We start from the raw sequence: 22813 nt of genomic DNA on the forward strand, positions 1-22813 counted from the left end.
ATCTAGTAGAGAAGCCACTGACTTCAAAAGTCAGACTACGGCCACAGTATTCCATTATTTTATTTGAAAGGTACAAACTGAGCAGCTATTATGTCAAGCAATGAGATCGCCTCTTTTGAAAATGGGCTTTGTTAACTGCAGGGAAACGCCCCAGAAGTTATTGTCCCACAACCAGAGGTGGAGGGATCTCAGGAAAATAAGACTGCCTTTTTGTGAAGCAGAAACTCCCAACAGGACAAAGGGAGTCTGTTGGAAGATAAGGATCCCTCTTAAGAAGAAAGGTTTTAAGAACCCCTCTGAATAGAAAAGAACACTGTATTAAAAGGCATGGACCTGGTTTCCAGGCTAATCAGCCCAATCCAATGAGCACCTCTTGACACTGAACAAACTATTTTCAAACTCCTAGTCAAAATTTAATATTCAGGTCAAATGTGAGCCACCACACCTCTTCCTTGTGGGAAAATGTTCACGTTTCAATACACTTCCTCCTCAACGTTCTGAAAGAATTTCACGTCTCTACTGTAGCACTTGCCACTCTGTTTTAATACTGTACCCTGATTACTTCTGTCTTCCTCCACTCAACGTGAAGCCAAAAGTAGCCTGGGCGCTGGAGATAGCGCCCTCTGGGTCTGAATCCCTGCTCCACCATTCATTAGCTAAGTAACCTTTCTGTGCTCCGGTTTTCAAACGTTAAATGGAAATAATTACTTCATATGGTTGTGAGGACGCATAAGTGAGTAGAGTAATACGGCAGGTAAGCACTCAGTAACCACTACCTGCTGTTAAAGCATTATGGAGTCTGTGTCTTCATTCAGTACCTCTTCCGCTGCTTTAAAAGAACAAGAACTTTAATGAAAGAACGGCGGTAACTCACATGCTGTACTCATTCAACATGCACAACTTTGTGAAGCGGCAAAGCAAGGAACAGCATTCGCTTCTGCAGGTCAGAAAATGTAGTGCCCAGAAGTTCGCTCGCTCGCTCGCGTTCACATGAACAGGGCCCCGGTCTCCCGACTCCCACATCAGGGCTCTCGAACAGCCTCTCCCTTCCCTCTCCAGGCGGAGCTGGCCCCGTCCCTGGGCATCCGCTCCAAAGGGCCCTGCTCGCCCCGAAGGAAGAGGCGCTGCGGCCCACGGGCCCCGGGTCCGAGAGAAGCGTCGGGACGGAACAGCTTCAGCGGCGCCAGGCAGAGCCCGCCCAGCGGCGGTTCCCGGCGGCTCCGCCCACGCGCACCTCACGACTGCCGGCAGCATCTGGGCGTGGCCGAGCAAGTTCCGGACGCTCCGGCTGGCGTGACGTCAGCAGGCTGCGCCGCAGTCAATAACCACTGCCGTGTCCTCTCTAGGAAAGCGGGAGCGGCTTCACCTCGGTGGTTCCTCCGGGTCCAGAGCCTGGAGTTGCTGTGTCCCCGCCCAGGGGACGGGCTCCATAAAGTCCGCAAACCCATCGCAACAGGCCCCTTTCCGAAATCGGGAAGCTGAACAAAAGGGAGAGTGGGGGCCGACCACAAGGAGCTCTTACTACCGGTTAATTCATCCTGCAACACATTTATCTACCTAAAATCTCTTTTCAAGGCCTGTCGTTTGGAGGTCTTCTCGAGGCTTTCACAAGATAGCTTCAACCTTCCTTACATTCTCCCCGGCCACAAAATTGGCCTCCTCACAGGAATCCCAAACACCCTACTGCTTGGGGTCTTTGTTCAGCAATCGGCCAAAAGAACAAGAGCTCTGCTTTAGGCTTAAGTCCCAGATTCTCATGGTGTGAACTTGGGCAAATTACCTCACCTGTGTGTGTGTCTCCTCACAAAACAGATAGTAATGGTACCAAACTTCATAGCATTGCTGTGAGGATTAAATGCGCTTAATTCCTGTACATTACCAAGTTCTGGTGCTTAAAAAAAATGTTCAGTAAATGTTTGTCCCTATCGTGTTCCTCAAATCCCAGCTCCAGCCAGTCCCCACTATTGTGCATTGACTTCCGTGACCTTTCCAGCACTCCTTAGCGCCCGTCCCCCTTTGGCAAAACTCCAGATCTTTGTGGTCTACATTCAAGAAATATTTGCACATAAAGGCTCATCCTAACAGGTGTATTCCAAGGATAAAGGCATGGGCAGCAGGCCAGGTCTCCGATCCATTTCCAAGCATTCCTGCCAATCTGCAAGCTCAGGAAAAGAGGGCTGTCTGCTTAGTATCATATCCCTGTTGTGCAGCAGCCTGCACTGAATAGACCCTGGAATAAATGAATGAAACGCAGCAGAGGAGTTACCTGCTCAATTTCCTTGATGGGCTATTTTCCAAAATAGGAGTCCTTAATTTAGGAGCTGAAAACTGCTGTGCAGACAGATGCCACAGACTGAGACCATCACTAAGCATCTTCATCTAAAAGAGCACCCGTTTTACAACTGTTAGCTGACATGCCAGGGAACAATGTTGAGCTTGCCTTTTTTACCAGTGTCAGTCTCAGCACTTGTTTGAAACCAGATAGCAAGTTCTTCCCTCCAGTCCCAGTATCTCACAGGCCAGAGTGCCTAGGCCTATTCATTTTGTTTTCTGTTAGGACTCAAAGAATTTCTAAATCAGAAGGCTCTTTGATGTGGAAACTAACCTTGGCGGGGAGGGGACCCTAGGCAAAGCAGGTTACTAGAAGAATACGACTTAAACAGCACTTTGGGCTGAGCTTCTCACTGAAAGGTGGAAAATGAATGTGAGAGATGGGCACCAAACTCATTCAACAAAACTAAAGCATACTGTGACCAGCAGCTGAAGGGGAGTAAAACTGAAACTACCTGGGATGAAGGATAGATTTCTGCATTGTATAGGAAGAAAGGCAGGGTCATAATTCAAAGTCAATTTATTTCTAACCCTCACTTACATGCAGGATAGTCTGATTCTGAGGTCCAAAAAGGTTCTTGATCTAAAGTGAGCTCCCCCTATCCTCAGGAATAGGGCAAAGTTGGAGCCTTAAGTGATCAACATACTTTTGTCTTATAATAGACACAAGTAATAAGACATTGTGGAGCAGAGGTACAACCAATAGAGAAATCTGAAGGAAAACACCAGAGTTTCAATTTCACTTAACACTGTGTGACTTTGGAAGTCCAACCACCTGTTTTCCCTGTTTTGAGGATCTGATGAGGCCTCATCTCCTTCTGAAGATTTCAACACACTGTGAATAAGCAATGATGTTCCAGTTCTTTATCATACCAGAGGCTAGGGAAAGCCATGAGCTCAGGAAGCGCTCCCATGTTAGGAATACTAAGCTCAACTGCTTTTCTGCCAGGCCAGCATCACTGTGCAGCTCCTGCTTGCTTCATGGATATTCCAATTGACATACCTATGCTTCTACATTGACATTCATTTCCCTCTTCCTATGACCCTGACATCAACATATCTGAAAGAATTTTGTTAAATTGTGGTAGGATATTTAAATGCCTAATTTGTAGCAAAACACAAATTTTGTTACAAAATATTTCTTCTTATGGGGTCCTCTGCTTAATACAACCATACACTCTGTATCTTGGAGAAAGATGCAGAATTATTGATCCTTGCAAAAAACTCATGGACACACTCATGTACTCACCATACCTTCTTTCTACTGATAACCATGGGCCTACGTCACATGTTGGCATGGAGAAATGTCTGACTCAATATTTTAGTTAAGGTCAAAGATGAATAAATACCACATGGCCCCTGGCCTCAAGGAGCTGACAGTTTAGTGGGAACAGAAATATTTGTAAACAAGCTATTACAGTGTATGTAACATGAAAATAAAATGATATAAAATACAGAAATAATTAAAAATAGGTGAAGTCAGAGACAGCTTAAGGAGATGTTGCCTGAGCCCATTCGTAACTGACAAACGGGAGCTTTTCAGACAAGCAGAGCAGGGAAGGCTTTTGAGGCAATAGGAACAGCGTGTGCAAAAGTTCCAAAGTAGAGTCCAGTGGTGATGTAGAATCACAGGAATATGCACTATGGGGCAGAATAGAGCTGAGAATGGCGATTTAGGCATGGGCCAGATAAGGGGCCTCTGAAAGGGGGTGCAACTTTATTCTGAGAGAGAACAGGGTTTCCACAGCTGTTCGACAAAGACCATCCGTAAGAAATGATGGCCTAGTGGGACAAGAAACTTACAGACCAGGAAAATAGAAAAACAGTTTAGGAAATAAACTGGGGAGCTAGACTAAAGTAATAGCAGTGAAGATGGCTTCCAGATTTAGGAGATGTCAACAGGATACAGTGATTGATTGGATATGAAGACTCAAGAACAGGAAAGATTGTGGAAGAGGGTAATTCCTAAGTTTGGGGTCAAGCTGCAGTGGCTGTCCATATAGTGGGCTGGCAACTGAGAGAAAATTAGGAACAAATATTTGCAAGTATGAGAATATGGAATGAAGACAGTGGAAAGATGGTGTTTCTTTCCTTCCTGTTCCACCAGGAAGTGAAAATGGTACCAGACTCTCAAATCCTGAGGATTAAAAACTGAAGAGTTGTGCCCATTCCATTTTAGAAAATCTCTCCAGCAAGTATTTAAGACATTTTCTACCCTTGTTTTACCATTTCATCCTCAAGAAAACTCTTTATCCTTTCTAAGCTCCAGTCAAGACTCCAAATGTAGGTGTATAAATATTATGCTAAATACTTATACATCAGGAATTTCCTAAAGTTTCTGGTGGGCAAGGATTGACTGAAGTACACTAATCTAACAAATATTTATTGGACATTTACTATGTGCCAGCTATGAACTCTTCATTTGCAAAGTATAAATACATTGACATTTGCTTTCTATAAACTGTTTTTATGAGCATAAAATATAGTTTAAATAGGGGTTTTTGCCCATAAGGAATTCATTTACTCAGTTATAAATTGCCCTGTGCCAGGTTTTAAGAACATATCTTCACAACTGAAGAGAGAAAAGTGTATTTCTTTCACATTCCCATTAATAGTAATTAATGGCTCAAAGCAAGGCTTACAAGACAGCTGCTCCTGAAAAAAGTCAATGCTGAGTTCCAAATAATCAACCATTGCAGAATCAGCTTTCCTTCCATTTTTAGTGGCCATATTTTAAAAACTGTATTAAGCTTCAGAGCATAGAAATGAATTCCTGTCAAAGGCTATCCTCAATCTTTCAGACCTGAATCTCTGGGTAGCAGTTAAGAACATGAAAGGGAGGAAAGAGTAAAACATGCCCTTTCTCTCAGAATAAAATACCATCAGTCAGTGGCAACCCATGATCTCTTTATTTTCAGGGATTTGAAAAACAGGTAATCCTCTCTAGAACACTTTCCAAATTCAGCAAATGAGAAGTGTCTCCCTAGATACTCCTATTCTGCAGATAAGGGCAAATATGCAGGAATAAGATAGGCCCAATAAAAAGAGAAACACCTGAGATCCAACAAATCTGTTACCACCACCAGTTACATAAAACCTAGCCCTCCTGGCTACAGTGATCAATAATCTCATAAGGTCTGGTGCAGCAGCCCCCAACTTCAGTCAATCTAAAAGGCTGTCTTCCTTCTTCACTAATGCTTTCTCCTCCCTAAAGGCAAATAATAAGAGTCCCCTTTTGTTTGGATACTTAATCTTAATGGGTTCCTCTCCCCTAGTCCCTGTAAACCAGTGACCCAACCAAATTTACAAGAGACAGGTATACACCTCAGTCCAGGGCAGGGGTATACTGATGGTTTGCTCAGTCACATGCAGGGTTCCTGCTCTATGGCCTCTTATGACCACCAGTAAAGCACAGGCCATTTCCATCACAGGAACACCACAATTCCTCTGGGACAGAGGTTGGGCATTCCTTTCCATAGCCTTCTAAGCAAATACAACTCCCTTCCCATAAACTGGCATCATTCAAGAAAATTGTCTCTTGTCCTCATCTTTCTTTGTAAAGCTTAAAAGGATCAGGAAAGATCTCCCTCATCCTGACAGAAGTTTTCTTTGCCAAGATATATGTAGAGGTCAGCCCAGTTCTTGCCAAATATTTCCTTATTATTAAATAAATATGGATTATCTCTCACTTGTTTCTGTCTCCCTTTTATGGGAGCACTTCCACAAGTTGAGTACTCTCCCCTGCAAGACCATGGTTAGAGCTGCCTCAGACATCTGAAGGCTATTTACCACTACCTCACAACTGCTGTCACTTTCACAATGAGTGTTTGCAAAAGCACCTCAGCCAACTGGTCAATGAATGTACATGACAATTTGGGAAGGTAGGGCAGGAGTATAATAAGGAAACACAAGTACTAACTTAACAAGTGGTACCTCAAGGTACAAGTCACATAAGGAGAGAGGAATGACAGGTAGCAAGAATTTATCTCAAAAGCAGGAACTTCCCTTCTACCCAGTTCTCTCAGAGGCCCACCTGGAGTAGGTTCTGCGTTCTCCAAGCCCTCACATATATCTCTGGAAATACTCTTCTGAGTGCAGTATTTAAGGCTCCTTCATCCTTCCCTCCAGGAACTCTACCTGCCCCTCTCTCCTCAGCCAGATTCCTAGCCACTATTTCTTGAGAAATTGCCATAACCTAATGAATGCCAGGTTCAGACACCACTGTGAAGTTTCTGATGTCTGAAAAGGACTGAACTATGTCTGAAGAATTTTCCACATTCAATGCATTCATAAGGCTTCTCACCAGTATGAATCCTATAATGTTCACTAAGATGTGCATACTTGCGGAAGGTTTTCTCACATTCACTACACTTATAAAGCTTCTCACCAGTGTGCGTTCTATGATGTTCAGTAAGAGATGAGCTATGAGCAAAGGCTTTCCCACATTCTTTACATTTATAGGGCTTCTCTCCAGTATGAATTCTCATATGCTGAGTAAGACAGGTATTCTGATTGAAGCCCTTCCCACATTCATTGCATTTATATGGTTTTTCTCCCGTGTGACTTCTCTGATGCCGAATAAGGCAAATGCTCTGAATGAAGGCTTTACCACATTCATTGCATTTGTAGGGTCTCTCCCCTGTGTGAATTCTCTGATGTTTAGTGAGTGGAGTACTCTGAGTAAAAGCTTTGCCACATTCCTTACATTTATATGGTTTCTCTCCGGTATGAATTCGCAGGTGTTTAATAAGGGATGGACTCTGACAAAAAGCTTTGCCACATTCCTTACATTTATAGGGTTTCTCTCCAGTATGAATTCTCTTATGCTGAGAGAGGTTTGCCTTTGTTTGGAAAGTTTTCCCACATTCATCACATTTATGGGGTTTTTCCCCTGTGTGAATTCTCTGATGCTGTGTAAGATTTGAATGTTTGCGAAAAGAAGAGCCACATTCATTGCATAAATAAGGTTTCTCACCAGTGTGAATTCTCTGATGATGAATCAGGTGTGTGTTCTGATTGAATGCCTTCTCACACCTATTACATTTATAAGGTTTCTCTCCAGTGTGAATTCTCTGATGTTCAGTGAGGTGTGAATGATTGCGGAAGGAATTCCCACATTCACTACATTTATAAGGTTTCTCTCCAGTGTGGATTCTCTGATGCTGAGTAAGAAATGATCGACATCGAAATGTTTTCCCACATTGCTCACATCTGTATGGTTTCACTCCAGTGTGAATTCTTTGATGCTGAACAAGGAATGAACTACGACTGAAGGCTTTCCCACATTCTTCACATGTATAGGGTCTCTCTCCAGTATGAGTTCTCTGATGTTGGATAAGGGATGAGCTCTGAGTAAACATTTTTCCACATTCGTTACATTTCCAAGACTTTTTCCGTGTGGAGAGGGTTGAACATTTACTTTGGTCTGAAACCTCATTGGTGTTTATGCTACTTGTCTCCCACTGATGTAGACTCTCTTCTGTAGAAACCCTGATATGAGTAACAAGGCTTGAGGTCAAAAGCAACCTTTTCTCAAAATTATATTCTTGGCTAATCATTTCAGGAGGTGCTTCCTTGTGGATGAAAGTTACTCCCCCAAAACCTCCTTCCTGGAAAAAGCATGGACTAGGAACCTCTCCGGGAGAGTTTTCCTTCATGTTCTCACATGCATATTTTTCTTCACAAGTAGAGTCCTGGGATTCATCCTCTTGGAGTCTCTTTCCTACTGTCCCTGGTGAATCAATTTCAGAGACATTCTGCTTTGGAGCAGGCTTGTTCATCCAACCTGAAAGAAACCATTAGAATGAATATTTCTTATGTAAGGCAAAGTGGAGAACCCTGAAGTTCTGAGACCTAACTTTGCAGGTCTCAATAAGGACCAATAAAAGCAAGTGGGACAAATAATTCAAAGTTGCAAGTGGTGAAAGAGATCTGCATCAGGATAAGGTAATCACCATTAATGAGGAATTCCATGGAAAGGGCAGCTACAGACACCCAGAATGAGAGAACCACAGACAATGGAGATAAGGGGAAAATAATAAACAACAAGCTAATGATTAGGACAAGATGTTTTATATTCAAAGAATGGAGGATAGTGGGAGAATGTATAAGGGCATATGATGGAACTGAGAGTGATAAAATGAGTATGGAGGAAAAGCTGGCCCCAAGAGATACTTACCCAAACTCACCCCCAACATCCATAAAAGAGAGGGTAGTTTGAGCTTCATTTGGTTTCTCTTGTAAAATTTCCAAAGCCCTGCTTTTCCCCCCACTGGCTGTCCCTTGCTCACTCACCTGGACAAATCTCTCTTCCAATCTCTCTCTCTTCGGCTCCTTGCATATTCCAGATCCACAAATCTTCCCTTTGCTTTAATTGTAAAATACTTCAAGGTTGGAAAACTGGGAGCCCTGCTCACAGGGGAAAAAAACGTGGAGGATGGAATATAACTATCCTAATAAAAAGAAAAACGAGAGAGCTTTGCCTAGGGAAACTAATGACTCACACAAATTCCATTTGTCAGTTCTCTAAGAAGTGATAGCTAGGACAGAATGACATATGAACAAACTCTCAAGTGCTTGATGAAAAATCCAGAATGTTATTTATAATGATAATTAAGTGGATAGGAATATTCATGTCAATTAGTACACTCTGTCCATTATACAGTAATCTTTATGAAAAGTCAATTAATAAAGTCAAAAGATGCAATGGGAAAATGGCCTCACAACAAGGCTAATTTAAGTCAGACCCACCCACCTCCATTATATGCCAAGGAGCTAGATAGTAGTTAGGGAACTCTATTTGATACAACCTAGAGATACACTGACTGTTCTTTCTTCTAAATGTCACATCAAACAGTTTTTCTTCAGGCATAGCTTAACATAAAATGAAGGCTGAAGTTTAAAATACTTTGTAAAATAATTTCTGATTTACAAAAGAGTTGCAAAAATAGTTCAAAGTTTCTGGTGTTTGGAATGTCAAAATTATAAAAGTTTATCCAAAAATGTCTCTTCATATAACATTGACATGATAAGTAGAATTGGCAGTGTTATTTCAAGGAAGACAGGGATGGTTTCAGAGGCATGAAAGAATAGGCTGTGCCTGCTGAAGTATGTAATAAGGATGGTCCTTGTGGACTTCTCATGAAGGCCTACACTTCTGTGTTGAGTTTTAAAAGTTTAAGAAGATCCTATCTGGGATTTCCTGTTCCTCTTCCACAGTAAGGACATAAAAGGGACCCACCACACAATCCTACAGAGACTCATGAAGTAGAGTGGGGTTTGGGTATCATCAGAGGTGGACAGTGGAGAAAAGGTCAGACATGACCCTGCCTTCCCAGAGCTTACATCACAGCTGGACAAAGACATTAAACCAGTAGTTACAAATATGGCAATTACAAAAGTGGATATATGGGGTGCTATGGAATATAGAGCAGAGGGTACCTAACCTAGTCTGGAAGGAAAAAAAGCCTCTCTGAAGAAGAGATAAATAGAAATTACACACATGAGGAAAAAGAATATGTAAGAGATGAAACAGAATTTATAAAAACAATCAAGGGCAGTACTTTGGAAAAATTAAAAAGACCCAGTAACTCAAAGTATTAAGCACCAGAAATAAGACAGGAACCCCAAGTCAAGCAAAGGCCAGACCAAATACAACACTGCAAACCATTTTAAGGCATTTACCAAAAAGCGAGTAGAAAGACATAAAGGGGACTTGAAAAGGTTTGAAAAAGATGTAACATTATTGGCTCCTCTGTTTAAAAAAGCACATTAGAATTTTATCTGTCCCTAACACAGAGAAAAAAAATATATAAGGGGTGGAAGGTAGCAGAGGCAAGATGAAGACTGGAAGACCCCTTGGGAAGTTGTTTCAGCAGTCCGGTAAGGGATTAGACTGCCTAAGAAAGAGACACAGGATTGGATGAATATTGGGAGGGAGGGTGAAGGGAAAGCGATAAGTCAAAGATAATTTGCTGGGTTTTGGTGTGTGATGACAGCAATCTTTAGTGACAGTGGAAATACTGGTTTGGGGAAAAAGAAGACACATTTAGTTTGAAGTATCCAATAGAAAGTAGGCATACATATCTGGAATAGAGGAGGGAGGTATTTATTTAGAGTTTTTGTCATAAACAGAGCAACTGAAATTCTGGAGAACAGATAAAATCATCAAAGGAGTGTGGCTAGGAAAACCTCAACAGTGAGTTTACATATTTAAAAGGAAGTTTAACTCTAGCTTTTGATTTCTAATCCCCTAAGAGAAATAAATAAAATAATTTAATATAATTGGCATTTATAATATTAAAAAATTGGTTACTCATAAATTGTTAAAAACACCTAGTGAGAGTCCTACCTCATACCATATACTCAAATAAATCTAAACTTTTGATTAAAAGATTAACTATAAAAAAAATTAAACAGCAAAATAAAATATTGACAAATGATTGTTTTAGGGTTATGGTAGCCTTTTCTAATCCTTATGCAAAAAAGCACAAACCACAAAGACAAACTGGATAAATCTGGCCACAGAAAAACAAGTTTCTACCCAAAATGCAAATAAAATTAAGACAATCCAGAAAAAGTACTTTGATTTACCTAAAAGACTAATGAAAAGATGAAAGGATAGAAAAATGGTAAGTACAATAAATACACCAATATTACAAAAGGCCAATAAACACATCAAAACAAAGTTCCATTTCAGTGAAAGAAATGGAAACTGAGCCTGAAGAGTCAATTTTTGTATCAAATTGGATTTTTTAATGCTAAAACTCAAAACTGGCAAAAGTGCAGAGAAAGGGAGCTTTTCATACATCACCGGTGGGAATGTAAACTGGTACCATCTTTCTAGAGGTAATCTAGCAATATGTATCAGATCTTAAAGTTGTAGGTTTATTTCCAGTTGGGACACATTGAACACCACTTTGTGGGTATCGGAACTAAGACAAGAATACTCGTTATGTGTATATAGCACTTGCAATGTATCGGAGAGGATCCTCAAAGTCATCAGGATATGTTCTAAAAATACCCATATTGTTTGACCTAGTAATTCCACTACTAGAACTTTCTCACAGAGAAGTAACTTCTCAGAAAGGAAAAAACTGAATCCTTTCATTAACTGTTAAAGAACAAAAATCCCCTGCAATGTTGTAAGAAACACAATTTTCTAATGATGGACACTGAGGCTTAGCAAATTATGGTACTTCCACTTGGTAGAAATTATAGAGACATTAAGATTAAAATAAAAAAATAAAAATGTGACCATTTGGAAAAATACTTATACTATATGTAAATAGGAAAAATACAGGATAATAAAATTTCAAGTAAAACATATCATATACGTTAAAATACGCATATGAATAAGAACAAGATGGAACATTAATTTTCAATCACTATACGGTGAATTATGATTTTCTCCTCTAGTTCTCAAATTTCTCCTATTATCTACATTTTGCCTTACTTTTCAAAAACTAATTTAAATCTCTAACAACATATATCACATGATTAACCGATTGTCTCTGTAATGAGAAAAAAAGTGAAAAAATATAATCAGAAAGGAACAGAGATTTATGTACTAACATCACACTCTTACTATAATTGTAAAAAAACAACAGGCAAATAAACATTGATGGCATATAAATATGATAGATTTTGAAACTCTTAAAAATCATGTTCTCAAAGAATATTAATGAGAAAATACAATATATTAAAACAGGATATAAACATTAAAACAAAAAATAGGTACACATATACATATACCAGCTTTAGTAAGCATTTAATAAAAAGAAATTATTAATACACGGATATTTACAACACACACACACACACACACACAGGAAAGAAAACCCACCAAAATGTTAAAACACTGATCTCTAGGACTTTAATAGGTTACTTTACTTTGTCCTTTACACTCTCCTATATGTTTCACTTTCCCTACAATAAATATGCATTACTTTTATAGTCAGAGAATTAGTAATTTTGAAAATGACTGATCTTACTCATGGGTTTCAATACCCCCTCCCCCCCAAAAAACATGAACAAAACCAATAGCCAGATCCAATGGATATGGTATTGACCTCCCATTCAGAATAAGATTAAAGTGGATTGGGCTGGAAGTCAGGAAACTTTGCTCTGTGACTGTCCATGTGAGTGGGCCTACATGACAGGCTATTTAACTGAAAAAGATCACAAATTAGATAGTATACAATAAGTCCTTCCAGCTCTACCATTCTGTGAATCCTTGACTAAATGAGTTAATTTATGTAAAACATTTATAAAGATCTGCCACAGGGTAGACACTCAACAGGAGTTAAGAGTTATGTTTGATCCTAAAACCTGTGGAGAAGAAAAGACATCTGGGTGACAGCCATTTCCTTTCAACTGTGGATCATCTGAGCTGTCAGCAGTTTGTTTATGTCAAACTGCAAACTTTTTCTGTAAAGAGGTATAAAGTAAGTATTTTAGTCTTCGTGGGCTAAACGGGCTATATGATCTCTCTGTCACTATTCAACTTTGCCTTTATAGTCTGAAAACATAACTAGACAATATATAAACAAATAAGCTTAGCTGTTTCAATAAAACATTTTTACAAAAACAGATAGTACAAACACATGGACCATACACTGCTGACTCCCTGGTTTGTAAGTTCCCGAGAAAGGAATGTACAGGTGTTTCCACAAATGCTTAGTGTGGAATAATCTGTTAGTGATTTTAAGTTGCTAAAGGGCTCTGTCTGAATCCAGACTTGGGGTGAGATAGGTATTAGACTGAAAGGTAAGAGGAAGGAAGCTTTTAATAGTTTCATCCTGTTAGAAGTAATTGGGAGCTGGCTTCCTCCTCTACCTTGTAAGCTTTCTCCCATCAGCCACCTCTTTAGCCCCTCAATAATTAGTTGAAGGGTTCTGGGCAAGTCGCATGGGGTTTTTCAAGAATTTGAAACCACAATTCTTTCAATAAGAGCACACTTAAATGTACTCTTCTCTGAAGCCTTTCTTGGACTTGTCAGTTGGCCAAAGTAACATACTCACCCAGGCTGCAGCTGCACAATAGATCTATCTCTTCTGCAGCTTTGGGTCACTTACTAGCAATGCATCCTTGGACAAGTTATCTATTCTCTGTATCTCAATTTCCTCGGTAAAATCTACAGATAATACATGGTTGAGAAGGTTAAATAAATTAGCACAAGCACTTCAAACAGTGCCTGTTAAGTGCTAAATAAATTTAGTCACAAAAATCTGCATGTACATGTACATATAATGTCTTCTCATTTGGCACGCTCCAATGTCTCTCATTCCATAGCCCCGCCCCTGAGCTCTACCTAACATTTGGCAAGAAACAGTGAAATGTTGATGGAAAACATTGACGTCTGCATATGTTCTGTAACACAGAAGCTGTCAACTGAGTCTTATAAAGAAAGGAGGGCAAGGATTACTAGACAGTCCGACTTTAGAGATCAACCAACAGCCTCTGTATCCCCGGGAATAATATAACACGGGTCTCGACACTCTCCACCTCGTGCGCTTAGCAATATTTGCTGTCTCCTATTACGACGGTCCCTACAAAGTTTCTGAGCTGCAGGACTGATTGGGGGAAGTAGGTGGTATCCAGACCCAGACCCTGGATTTTGTTTTCGATCATTTATCTATCACTCAATCATCAGTTCATTCACTGCATCTTCTTGGGCATCTCCTCTGGGCCGGGTCCGGAGCTGGGCCTGCTGAGAACACTGCTGAGGCCGCCGGCAGTTCCGGGCCACGCGCGCAGCCAGCATTCCCGGGGAGAACGGAGCGGGGCAGGCTTCCTATATAGGCCTCCAGCCCGCCACCCCCGAATTGCTGCGGAGCCGCTTCTCTCCCTTCCCTGGGTCCCCGCCCGCTCACCGTGGCCCGAGAGCTCCCCTCACAGCGGCGACCGCGACCCCGCCACGACCGGAAGAGCAGTGGCGCAGCAGGAAGTGCGTCACCAGGGGCGCCGCGAACCCCCCCCCAAGCGTCTCTCGGCTGCTTCTCTAGGAAGCAGGAGGAGCATCTCGATGGGGCCCTCAAAGACGCGGGTTCAGGCCTGGCTTCCCTCCTACCCAGCGTGTTCCTGATATCCCATTAAATACTACGTTGTCCCAGAGCACAGGAAACTGTAGATGGGGGTTAGGGTTGGAAAGAGTGCCAGGCAGGAGTCAGGACGGACCGTCTTGCTAAAATCCCTGGCGAAGAACCTTGAACGGCCCACTATTCAGTTAGCATATGGACGAGTTTCCCAGTCTAGGCCCCCACACTGGAGTGCGACCTGAAGGGGCGGTAAACAGCGTTCGCCATCTCCAGCCCCCACAGCTGTCTGGGTGCAGGGGCCATCCGCCTGCACCCCCTCCGGTCCAGGCCCAGCCAGAGGCTGACTTCCTGAGGTCCCCTCGCAGCTCCTGGCCGGGGTCACAGAACCTCCCGGCCCCTGGACTCTATCATAAGCAGACTCTACCTTCCAGGGCCCGAGTTGTGACTTCACATCTTCCTTTCCTGACCTGTTTCCTGCCCCCTCATCAGCCAAAGCTTCTGCTTGTTACTCTCTACGCCTCGGGTAAGCTCGTGCGCCTTCCAGCGGGGTGACGGGATCCAGCCCAGCTCCAGGGGAAGAGCTCTGCTAGACCGAGGCTTTGTTGACGTCAGTCTCTGCCCTGTCCCGCCCCAGCGCCACCAGGCGCAGGACGGACTGGCTGCTCACAGGCTGCTCCCGTTGTCACCTAAGACACCTGCGCATAAGGCCCTCAGCAGGAACTGTGCCCCAGGGTCAGCTGTGAAAGTAAAAATGTTTTCCCAACCAAGTAAGGCTTCGTTTTCTTTAATCCATTCCTACCCTGTCCTCCAGCAGAAATATGCAGGTCTGTGCAAGGAGGCAGCTTTTTAATGGTTACTAAGCGATTTCAAATCAACTCCATCCCAGCCTTGCACCTGGGTGGAGGCAGGGAGGGGAGGACTGGTATTCTAAAGGGTCAGGGATTTGTCCCGGGTTGTCGGTGAGGGGCAGGGCCAGCCTAGAATGCCCTTCCCCACCACCAAGTCTGAGACAATAATCTTATCCCAAAAGATGGCCTGGTTTGTGCCCCGCACACCCAAGGCCCGAGACAGCAGCGGGGAGGGCCAGGGCCTCCGGGTCTCGAAAGGCGCCCTAGCGTGGTCGGACGTCCTGTCCATCCTCCACTCCACACGCCCTCGATCCCTTCCTCTGCCCGCCACCCCCTCCCGTACCTCGGCTCTTCCCCATCCCCACTCTCTATACTTCCCCACCCTGCTGCAGCCGCCTCCTTCCCCTGCTGACCTCAGGCCGCAGCCTCTCCTTCCCTTTCCCTCCCAAGGCGGGGCTACAGCATCACGCTCCCTAACCACCTCCCCGCCCATCACCTCCCCCCAGCAGCTCTCTCCACCTCCACCTCCACCTCCACCCCCAGCACGCCCCTACCTCGGGACCTTCCCCCTTCCCCGCCCCCCGCCCCCCACCCTCTGCCCTGCGATCCCCATCTCTGCCCCGCCCCCAGCTCACCAAACGAGAGAAGGCGGGCGCAGGGAACCCGCCGGCCCCGGCTGCGGGCTAGCTGAGCACCCAGGCAGCGGGCGGTGTCTTCCCCTCGGGGGTCCTCCCGCTGAACCCAGGAGGAATGAGGCGGAGCGGGGCCAAGACCCAGCTCGGTCCTTACTCCAAGATGAATTTCAAATCTATGTCAAAGGCCTAGACTAGTCAAAGGGCTACACCATGGGAGCATGTATACTCTTGAAGAGGGGAGTCTTTGATTTGACATTAAACTGTAAATATCCAAATAGCAAAAAATTAAGACTAACTGTAAACTGGGGAAAATATTTGCAACACATATGGCAGATAAAAGAGTAATTTCTTTACTACAAATCAATTCTTAAACAGATCAACCACCCAACAGAAAAACTGTTAAAGAACATGAACAAGCAGTTCACAGGAAAAAGAAAATACACACAGCTTTTAAGCACAAGACACGATTCCCAGTTTCACTCATAACTGAACGCAAAACATGAGAGCATTTTTCACTTATCAGATGAGAAAACAAAACAATAATTTTATAGAGGATTCAGGGAAATGGGCATTTTCATACACATACTGTGAACCACAGTTGCAATTTCTATCAAAATACCAAATGCACTTACCCTTTATCAATTTATCCTGCAAAGTGGCACACATACCAAAGAGAGTGTGCCAGGGTACTCAGCATGGCATTTATGATAGCAAAAGACAGGAAAGAACCTACAGGCTCACCAACAGGGCCCTCACTACATGGTACATCCACACTACAGAGGATCACGCACCAGTGAAGAAAATGAGGTAGATCTTACAGGCTAATATAGACCCATCTCCAGGACCAGTGGAAAAGCAAGGTGTAGACAGTGTGCATCCTAAGCTACTGGTCGGGGGTGGTGGTATACAGATTACTGAAATATGCGTACTACCTCTGAAAGATCGTCAAGAATTTTATTATAGTTTTCTCTGGGGTACCCTGGGCTGGGAGACTTACTCTTCAGTTTGCTTTTGTACAACTTTAGATGAGGAAGGGGGTCCCTGGAGGTACACTGAAGTAGTAGCTTGGGAGAAAGGGGCACAGGCTAAATAGTATTTAAATTATGATCTTTAGTGCTTGCATAATATTCCATCATATTGTAATTTAATCATTCTTTTACTGTTGGTCACTTGGGGTTGTTTCCCATGTAAATTAATAACTGACAAATATATAAGTCAACTGTCAAAATACTCATCTTAGGATGGCTTTCTAACAGTGGTCCTGCTGTATCAATGCACATCAGCATTCTTTTTCAAGTGGTTGAGCTTCCCCTAAAATGATAATGGGTTAAAATGTGTGAGTAACAATGAAGGGATATAGGGAGCAAATTTCTAGAAGACAGAAAATGGATGAAGTGGTAACTGAGAGAGCTGGGTGGAGGGGATACCAGCTTGGAGCACTTGCTGAGGGCAGCACAGCTGAAGGAGGTAACTGATCTACCCTGCCCACCCCCAAAGTGACCTGGGGCTTGGAAACCCTAAGGATCATGTGGGGTGGGAGGGACAGTGGGGCTACAACTAAGTCTGTACTAAGCCTAGATTCCCTCCCTCCCACTCCTAGAGAAGCACTTACAGCATCCAGCCTCCAGACAAAAACGTCAAGAGGATTTTTTGCTAAGGAAATGTAAGAGGTCCAGATAAAAGACCTCTGCATCCTGGCGTTTAGAGGTTTCCAGGGAAACAGCTGGCTCCCGACCTATCATTTCAGAGGGAAGTTTCTTACTGAGCAAATTCCACTCCCACACAGAGGTCAACTGGGCTTTCCACACATACACAGGTGCCTCACTAAGAATCACACGGGTCTGAGGAAAGCCTCCAATGAGAGTAAGTAAGAAAAAGAGAGAGAGGACTCAGGAGCAGAGCGTGAAGGGGTGAGAGAAGTCAGGTGACAGAAGACTTCTAAGGAAACCCTTCTCATTAGAATGCTCAGATTTGAGCGGTACCTCCAGAATGAGGATGGTATGCTACCAAAAGGAGCTAAACAAGAAAAGGCTCTTAGAAATTAAACTAATTAATGCCAAAATAAAAAATTTCCCTCCAAAGTTTGAAAAATAATCAAGGTCCTCTCCCAGAAAACGGCACAAGACAAGGAAACGGAAATAACAGAGAAAGCAGCTGAGGATCTGGAAGGTCCAACATTTGATTGACAGGAATTCCAGAAAGAATAAAAACGGAAAAATATGGAAAGGAAGCATTGTCACATAAACAACACAAGAAGAAAATTCCCAAGAGTAGAAGCACCTGAGTCACTAAATTGAGAAATTTAGGGAACTGAGTACACCAAGGATAAAATGGAGACTTTAAAAGCTTCCAGGCCTTGGGGTGGGGTGGGTGGGGGGGGGGGACGGGACGACAGACCACAATACTTTGACTACTACTTATTGTCAAAGAAACAACCATCAGACTGGAATCAGACGTCCACAAGCTTCTGAGATTTTTCAACCTAGAATCCCAGAGCCAGTCAAACTACCAATCAAGCGTGAGGGCATCTGGGATCTGTGCGCATTCGACGGCTTTGCCTCTGCACCATCCTCTTGGCAATGACTTGAGGATGCGCTCAGGTCCACGCGGTGCAGGATTCGGGGCACAGCAAGCCCGGTGTGACAGCAGGGCTGAAGGCAGACCACCAAGGACAGCCCAGAGCAGGAGGCTGCAGGTCTCAGGAAGGGGAGCACACGGGAAAAGTGGGGACTCGACAGAGTAACTGGATGGAGAGTTTGAAAAAAACTGATGTGCTAAAGGCAACAGTACAGGGGGAAAGAAGACAACTAGAAACTTCAGTAAAAACAAAATGCTGTTCCAAAAAGGAAATACAACCATAGTAAGCTACTCGGATCTGCAGTAAACAACATTTACACGGTCATGACGACATTCATACTGTTTACTCTCAACCTTTAGGACAAATCAATTAACAAAGCATACAAAAGACAAACAGAATTCGAGAGTTATCAGACTTGACACTGTCAGAGGCAGAGAAGTAGAAAAGGGAAGAAGAACGGGGAGGGCAGGGTGCACCCCACACTTTACAAAATGGGAACTGAGATACTGTTCAGTTAATATAACAAAAACGAAGTATGTAAATATAATAATTTATTTTTTCCTGATTATAAAAAACCTTGCTCCTTATAGGAAACATGGAAATTATTTTTAAATTTATCTTTATTGTTGAAAGTATCACAGATGTCCCTCTTTGCCCCTCATTGACCCCCCCACCATGCATCCACCCCACCCTCACTTCCCCATACTATATTGTCTGTGTCCATGGATTATGCATTTATGCATGTAAGTTCTTTGATTGGAAATTACTCTTAAAAAAATCATTTAATCACCCATAATTCAATTATTCATAGGACCTGGGTTTGGGCCTAAGCTCTGCAATTTACCATCTGTAATTTACCATCTGTACAGCTGTGAACAAGTGACTTAACCACTTAAAAGTTTCTTAAATTTCTTTCAGGTAATTTACCTATATGCTTTTTCCTGGTATATGTATCATTATATGAGAACTGTACTATGTACACAATTTTGAATCCAGATTTTTTTCATTCCAAAGCATAAAACTATGGATACATGTCATGCTCTTCTATATTTCTAAGTATATTTCTAAATATACCCTTGGCCATAGAGCAATCAGAGGTTTCCCAGAGATGGGGCTTGAACCAAATCTTAAAAGAAACCTAAGTAGGCTAAGTAGGCTAAGTAGGCTAAGTAGGCAGGGGCTGGGTGGAGTGGTGGTGAGGTATTACAGGCACCAAGGGCAGTGGGAGCAAAGGCACAGAAGAGCAAGCCTGTGCCTCCAGGTTGCAGTGAAAGGTGCGGAGAAAGTAAAGAGAGGAGGCCGGAAAGTGGCTATGAAGAGTTTAGTAAATCATGTTAAGGGATCCAGACAGCTTCCCATAGAAGACACGCGAAGAGGGCTTGGTAGACCTTGTTTGCTCTGGCGAGCTGGATCTAGGACCACGTTTGCCACAGGAAGTGCACAATAAATATTTTTGTGAGAAACATATGATACACAGAAGCCAAGAATGCCTCCCTGAGTTCTAGTCTGGGAGCTAGATACTGCCACGATGTGCTGAGGGAGGGAAGCCAGAAGCAAGATGTGTAGTCTGAGTTTTTAAAGTGTCACTGGTGATGAACAGTGCATCCCCAGGTGAGACTTTAGGCCCTCGAGGATCCATGGATTGGCCTCAGGGAGCCTACATGTCCCTAAAATGAGCACAAAACTGAATGTGCCATCTGCATGTCACCCGAAGAGGACCTACAACCTCCATTAGACTCTCAAAGGGGCTGTGACCCCAGAAAGATTAGGCACACTGGATGGAGGGGCAAGCGGAAAAGTGACAGATGTGGAAGGACACCTGCCTCGGCAAAAAGAGAGGCACCAGGGCACAGAGGAAGGATGAGCTTTGCCCACACTTCCTGAGCCTGGAGGGACTCTTGGCCAGTTGTGTTTGAGTCCCGAGCATTGATGGTCTCTCACCTGTGCTTCCAAAGCCCACATCCCATTTTATTATCACTTTTGTATTCCCGTGCTCCACTTAATACACATCTGTTGGTCTCATTTAAGAGTGAGGACAGGTTTCCTTGCTCAAGCTCAATACCCATCACTAGGCCTGGCTCTTTGATAGCTGGTCTGACAGCTCTCGGCAACTTAAGAAAATGAGGCTTCAAAGCGCCCACCCACTTCAGCAAGACCAGCAAAGGAGAAGGGAAAGGACTCCACACTGAAGCCCTCTGACCGCAAGGATAGTCACCCCTCCCCAGTAAGAAACTGTACAGAAAAAAGTGGGTGGTCATTTATTTTAGGGCTGGAACTGAACTAGGAGGGAGAGGTATTAGCTGGGGAAGGATCTGATCTAATAATCCACTAGGCTCACATGATTTGTGCAGGATTGGGGTCCTGAACCTGGGTGCAAGTCTGTGGAATCTCAGATCTGAAGAAGAAATACAAGGAGAAATGTAAAAAGTCATCTTGATGAGTGAGGAACATAAATGTATATTATGTAAAACTTGGTCTGTCCATATAAATAAAATATTTCATACATTCACTTAAAATACACATATAGTAAGTTGGGTCATAGAATCTTAACAGCCAAGGGTTAACACAAGAGAAGGACCCCAGGGCAGCCAATGCAGTTACCACCCTATTTTGCTGAAACCATTCAGAACACTGCACCTCCAGACCAGACCCTTCTCCCCTCTCCCCTTGGGTCACACACACCTTGGCCTGCAGGCTTCACTTGACTGCAGTGGCTCATGACCTGGTTGCACAATGGATCCCTTTCAGAGTTCTCAAAATATGAGGCGTGGGAATAAAAAAATTATAGAGCCCTAGGTGATTCTGACATGCAGCCAAGGCTGAAAACTACTGCTTTACTGCAAGGTTGGGTCACTGATTCCCAGACCTAGCTTTGTGTCACAACCACCTGGGTGGCGTTTCTGAACTACTTATGGAAATCTGTCACCAGGAAGTTACAACCATCCACGGCAGAGTATTCTATTATGAGGATGAACATACAGTGTGAAGCCAAAACAGTTTACCTGTCTTAATGCTCATACATCCCAGGTGGTATCTTCCAGAAAGTACACCATTGGCCTCCTGGTGGGTCAAGGTCAGAAATATATTCCAAAACTTCACACCTGCTCCCCTTTTGAGCTTCCTGATCATGCTGGGGTGCAGGAGTACCCTAACTTCCTCCTAATCTCAGCAGAGACAGGTGGGGCTATCTCTGGGTCTCTCCATCCCCAAAAAGGGGACAAGAACAGTCACTGTCAGAGGGTTAGTGAGGGCTTGAGCATTTTTGATTCTTATGTTTGAATCATACTGATTCCTTGTTTGTGTTCGTATCATTTAGTGGCAATGGGAAAGGAAGTTGCACATGCTTTGCTAAAAGACTGTGTTGAAGGGGAAAAAGAGGAAATGAATACGCTTTCTCGTGTATGCCTTCTGTATGTGAAAGCGCTCTATAAACGACAAAGCACCATGTCGATTAACATTCAGTCTTGCAGAAATGCAACAATAAATGCATGCACCAAGCTGCTTATTACAGGCGCAGCATTTACGATAAATGCTCTTGTATGCTGAGAGGGTGGTGGTGGACAGACCCAGAAATCAGGGGACTTAAATTCCAGTCTTAGATTTGCTGCTTGCTGGTCACACCGCCTAAGGCACACCCCAAAATCTGTCACCTCCCACACCTAAAAACGAGACTACACACCCCTTTCTCAGGCTCTCCACGGATCTGGGTGGGGATTACAGGTGGCTGGAAAAGCAGCATGGCAGAGCAAAGAGAATCTGGATTTAGGTCTTGGATTTGAAAATAGGCTGTCACTTGTTACGTGGCCTTGCTTTAAATGACCACTTGCAGGTAAATGGGGCAAACACCTCTTTCAGTGTTGTAAGGATTAAGGTAATGATCTATGTCAAAGCATGAGATAAGTGCCAGGAATCATGATGCTATACGTGAAAGTACACAAACAATAAAGTTCTATATAAATACAAGGCAATGTTACATCACTCTACCTATTGCATAGTTTTATAAATAATTTTCCAGGAGTAAAGGCTCAGTGGTAACAAAGGTATCTTACCTTAGCCAGTTTCTCTCTCCTTCTAAAAGTTTCCATATTCCAATTCCTTTGAGCTTCTCCAAAAAAACTAAGACCTTAGGAATCCCACTCTGGCCCCTCCCTCTCCTTTCCTTTCCCTCTTTGGTCCTCTCAGAGTTAGAAGAGCTCCATTTTTTCTTCTGTAAACCATCCAGAAAGTGAGGACGACACTAACCCGAGCAGGTGGCTGGGCCTGAGCAGAATGAGCATGGAGGAAACGGGCACACTCTAGGCCAGCTTATTCGTTGACTCCCCTGTCTGGGAAGGGGGCTGTCCAGAGCAGCTCACTGAGATGGAATGCAGTGGGAACTGGGGC

The 22813-nt window shown here is 43.4% G+C and overlaps 2 protein-coding genes across 7 annotated transcripts in view; both read right to left on the reverse strand.

The window, feature by feature from the left end:
- The window catches only part of KIF15 (kinesin family member 15), a 49673-nt gene extending 48650 nt beyond the window's left edge, over positions 1-1023 (reverse strand). Inside the window, exon 1 of the mRNA XM_087824821.1 lies at positions 875-1023. Within this exon, the coding sequence (XP_087680947.1) occupies positions 875-1023 (149 nt within the window). The remainder of the gene's footprint in view (positions 1-874) is intronic.
- Positions 1024-2833: 1810 nt separating this feature from the next.
- On the reverse strand, positions 2834-22566 carry ZNF502 (zinc finger protein 502). 6 transcript variants are annotated; one of them, XM_087824837.1, is made up of 3 exons: positions 22480-22560; positions 8626-8783; positions 2834-8116 (listed from the first exon to the last, which is right to left on the reverse strand). In XM_087824837.1, exons 2-3 carry the CDS (start codon positions 8669-8671, stop codon positions 6543-6545), a joined length of 1620 nt encoding a protein of 539 aa, XP_087680963.1. In that variant the 5' UTR covers positions 8672-8783; positions 22480-22560; the 3' UTR covers positions 2834-6542. The 6 variants fall into 6 exon arrangements, with proteins under 6 accessions (XP_087680963.1, XP_016051581.1, XP_016051582.1 ...); XM_016196095.2 differs by having other exon boundaries at positions 8626-8739; positions 22480-22557; XM_016196096.2 differs by lacking the exon at positions 22480-22560 and adding an exon at positions 14205-14824 and having other exon boundaries at positions 8626-8739.
- Between the last annotated feature and the right edge of the window lie 247 nt (positions 22567-22813).

This window comes from Miniopterus natalensis, chromosome 15 (genome assembly GCF_054644295.1).
Source record: "Miniopterus natalensis isolate mMinNat1 chromosome 15, mMinNat1.hap1, whole genome shotgun sequence".
In the NCBI taxonomy this organism is placed as follows: domain Eukaryota; kingdom Metazoa; phylum Chordata; class Mammalia; order Chiroptera; family Miniopteridae; genus Miniopterus; species Miniopterus natalensis.

What these genes read in the sequence shown, in the direction of transcription:
- ZNF502 (XM_087824837.1), bottom strand. Translation starts at nt 8,671, where the DNA reads ATGCAAGGAGCCGAAGAGAGAGAGATTGGAAGAGAGATTTGTCCAG. An exon ending in TGGAAGAGAGATTTGTCCAG is followed by an intron (nt 8,117 to 8,625) that starts GTGAGTGAGCAA and finishes GGTTTCTTTCAG; the next exon opens with GTTGGATGAACAAGCCTGCT.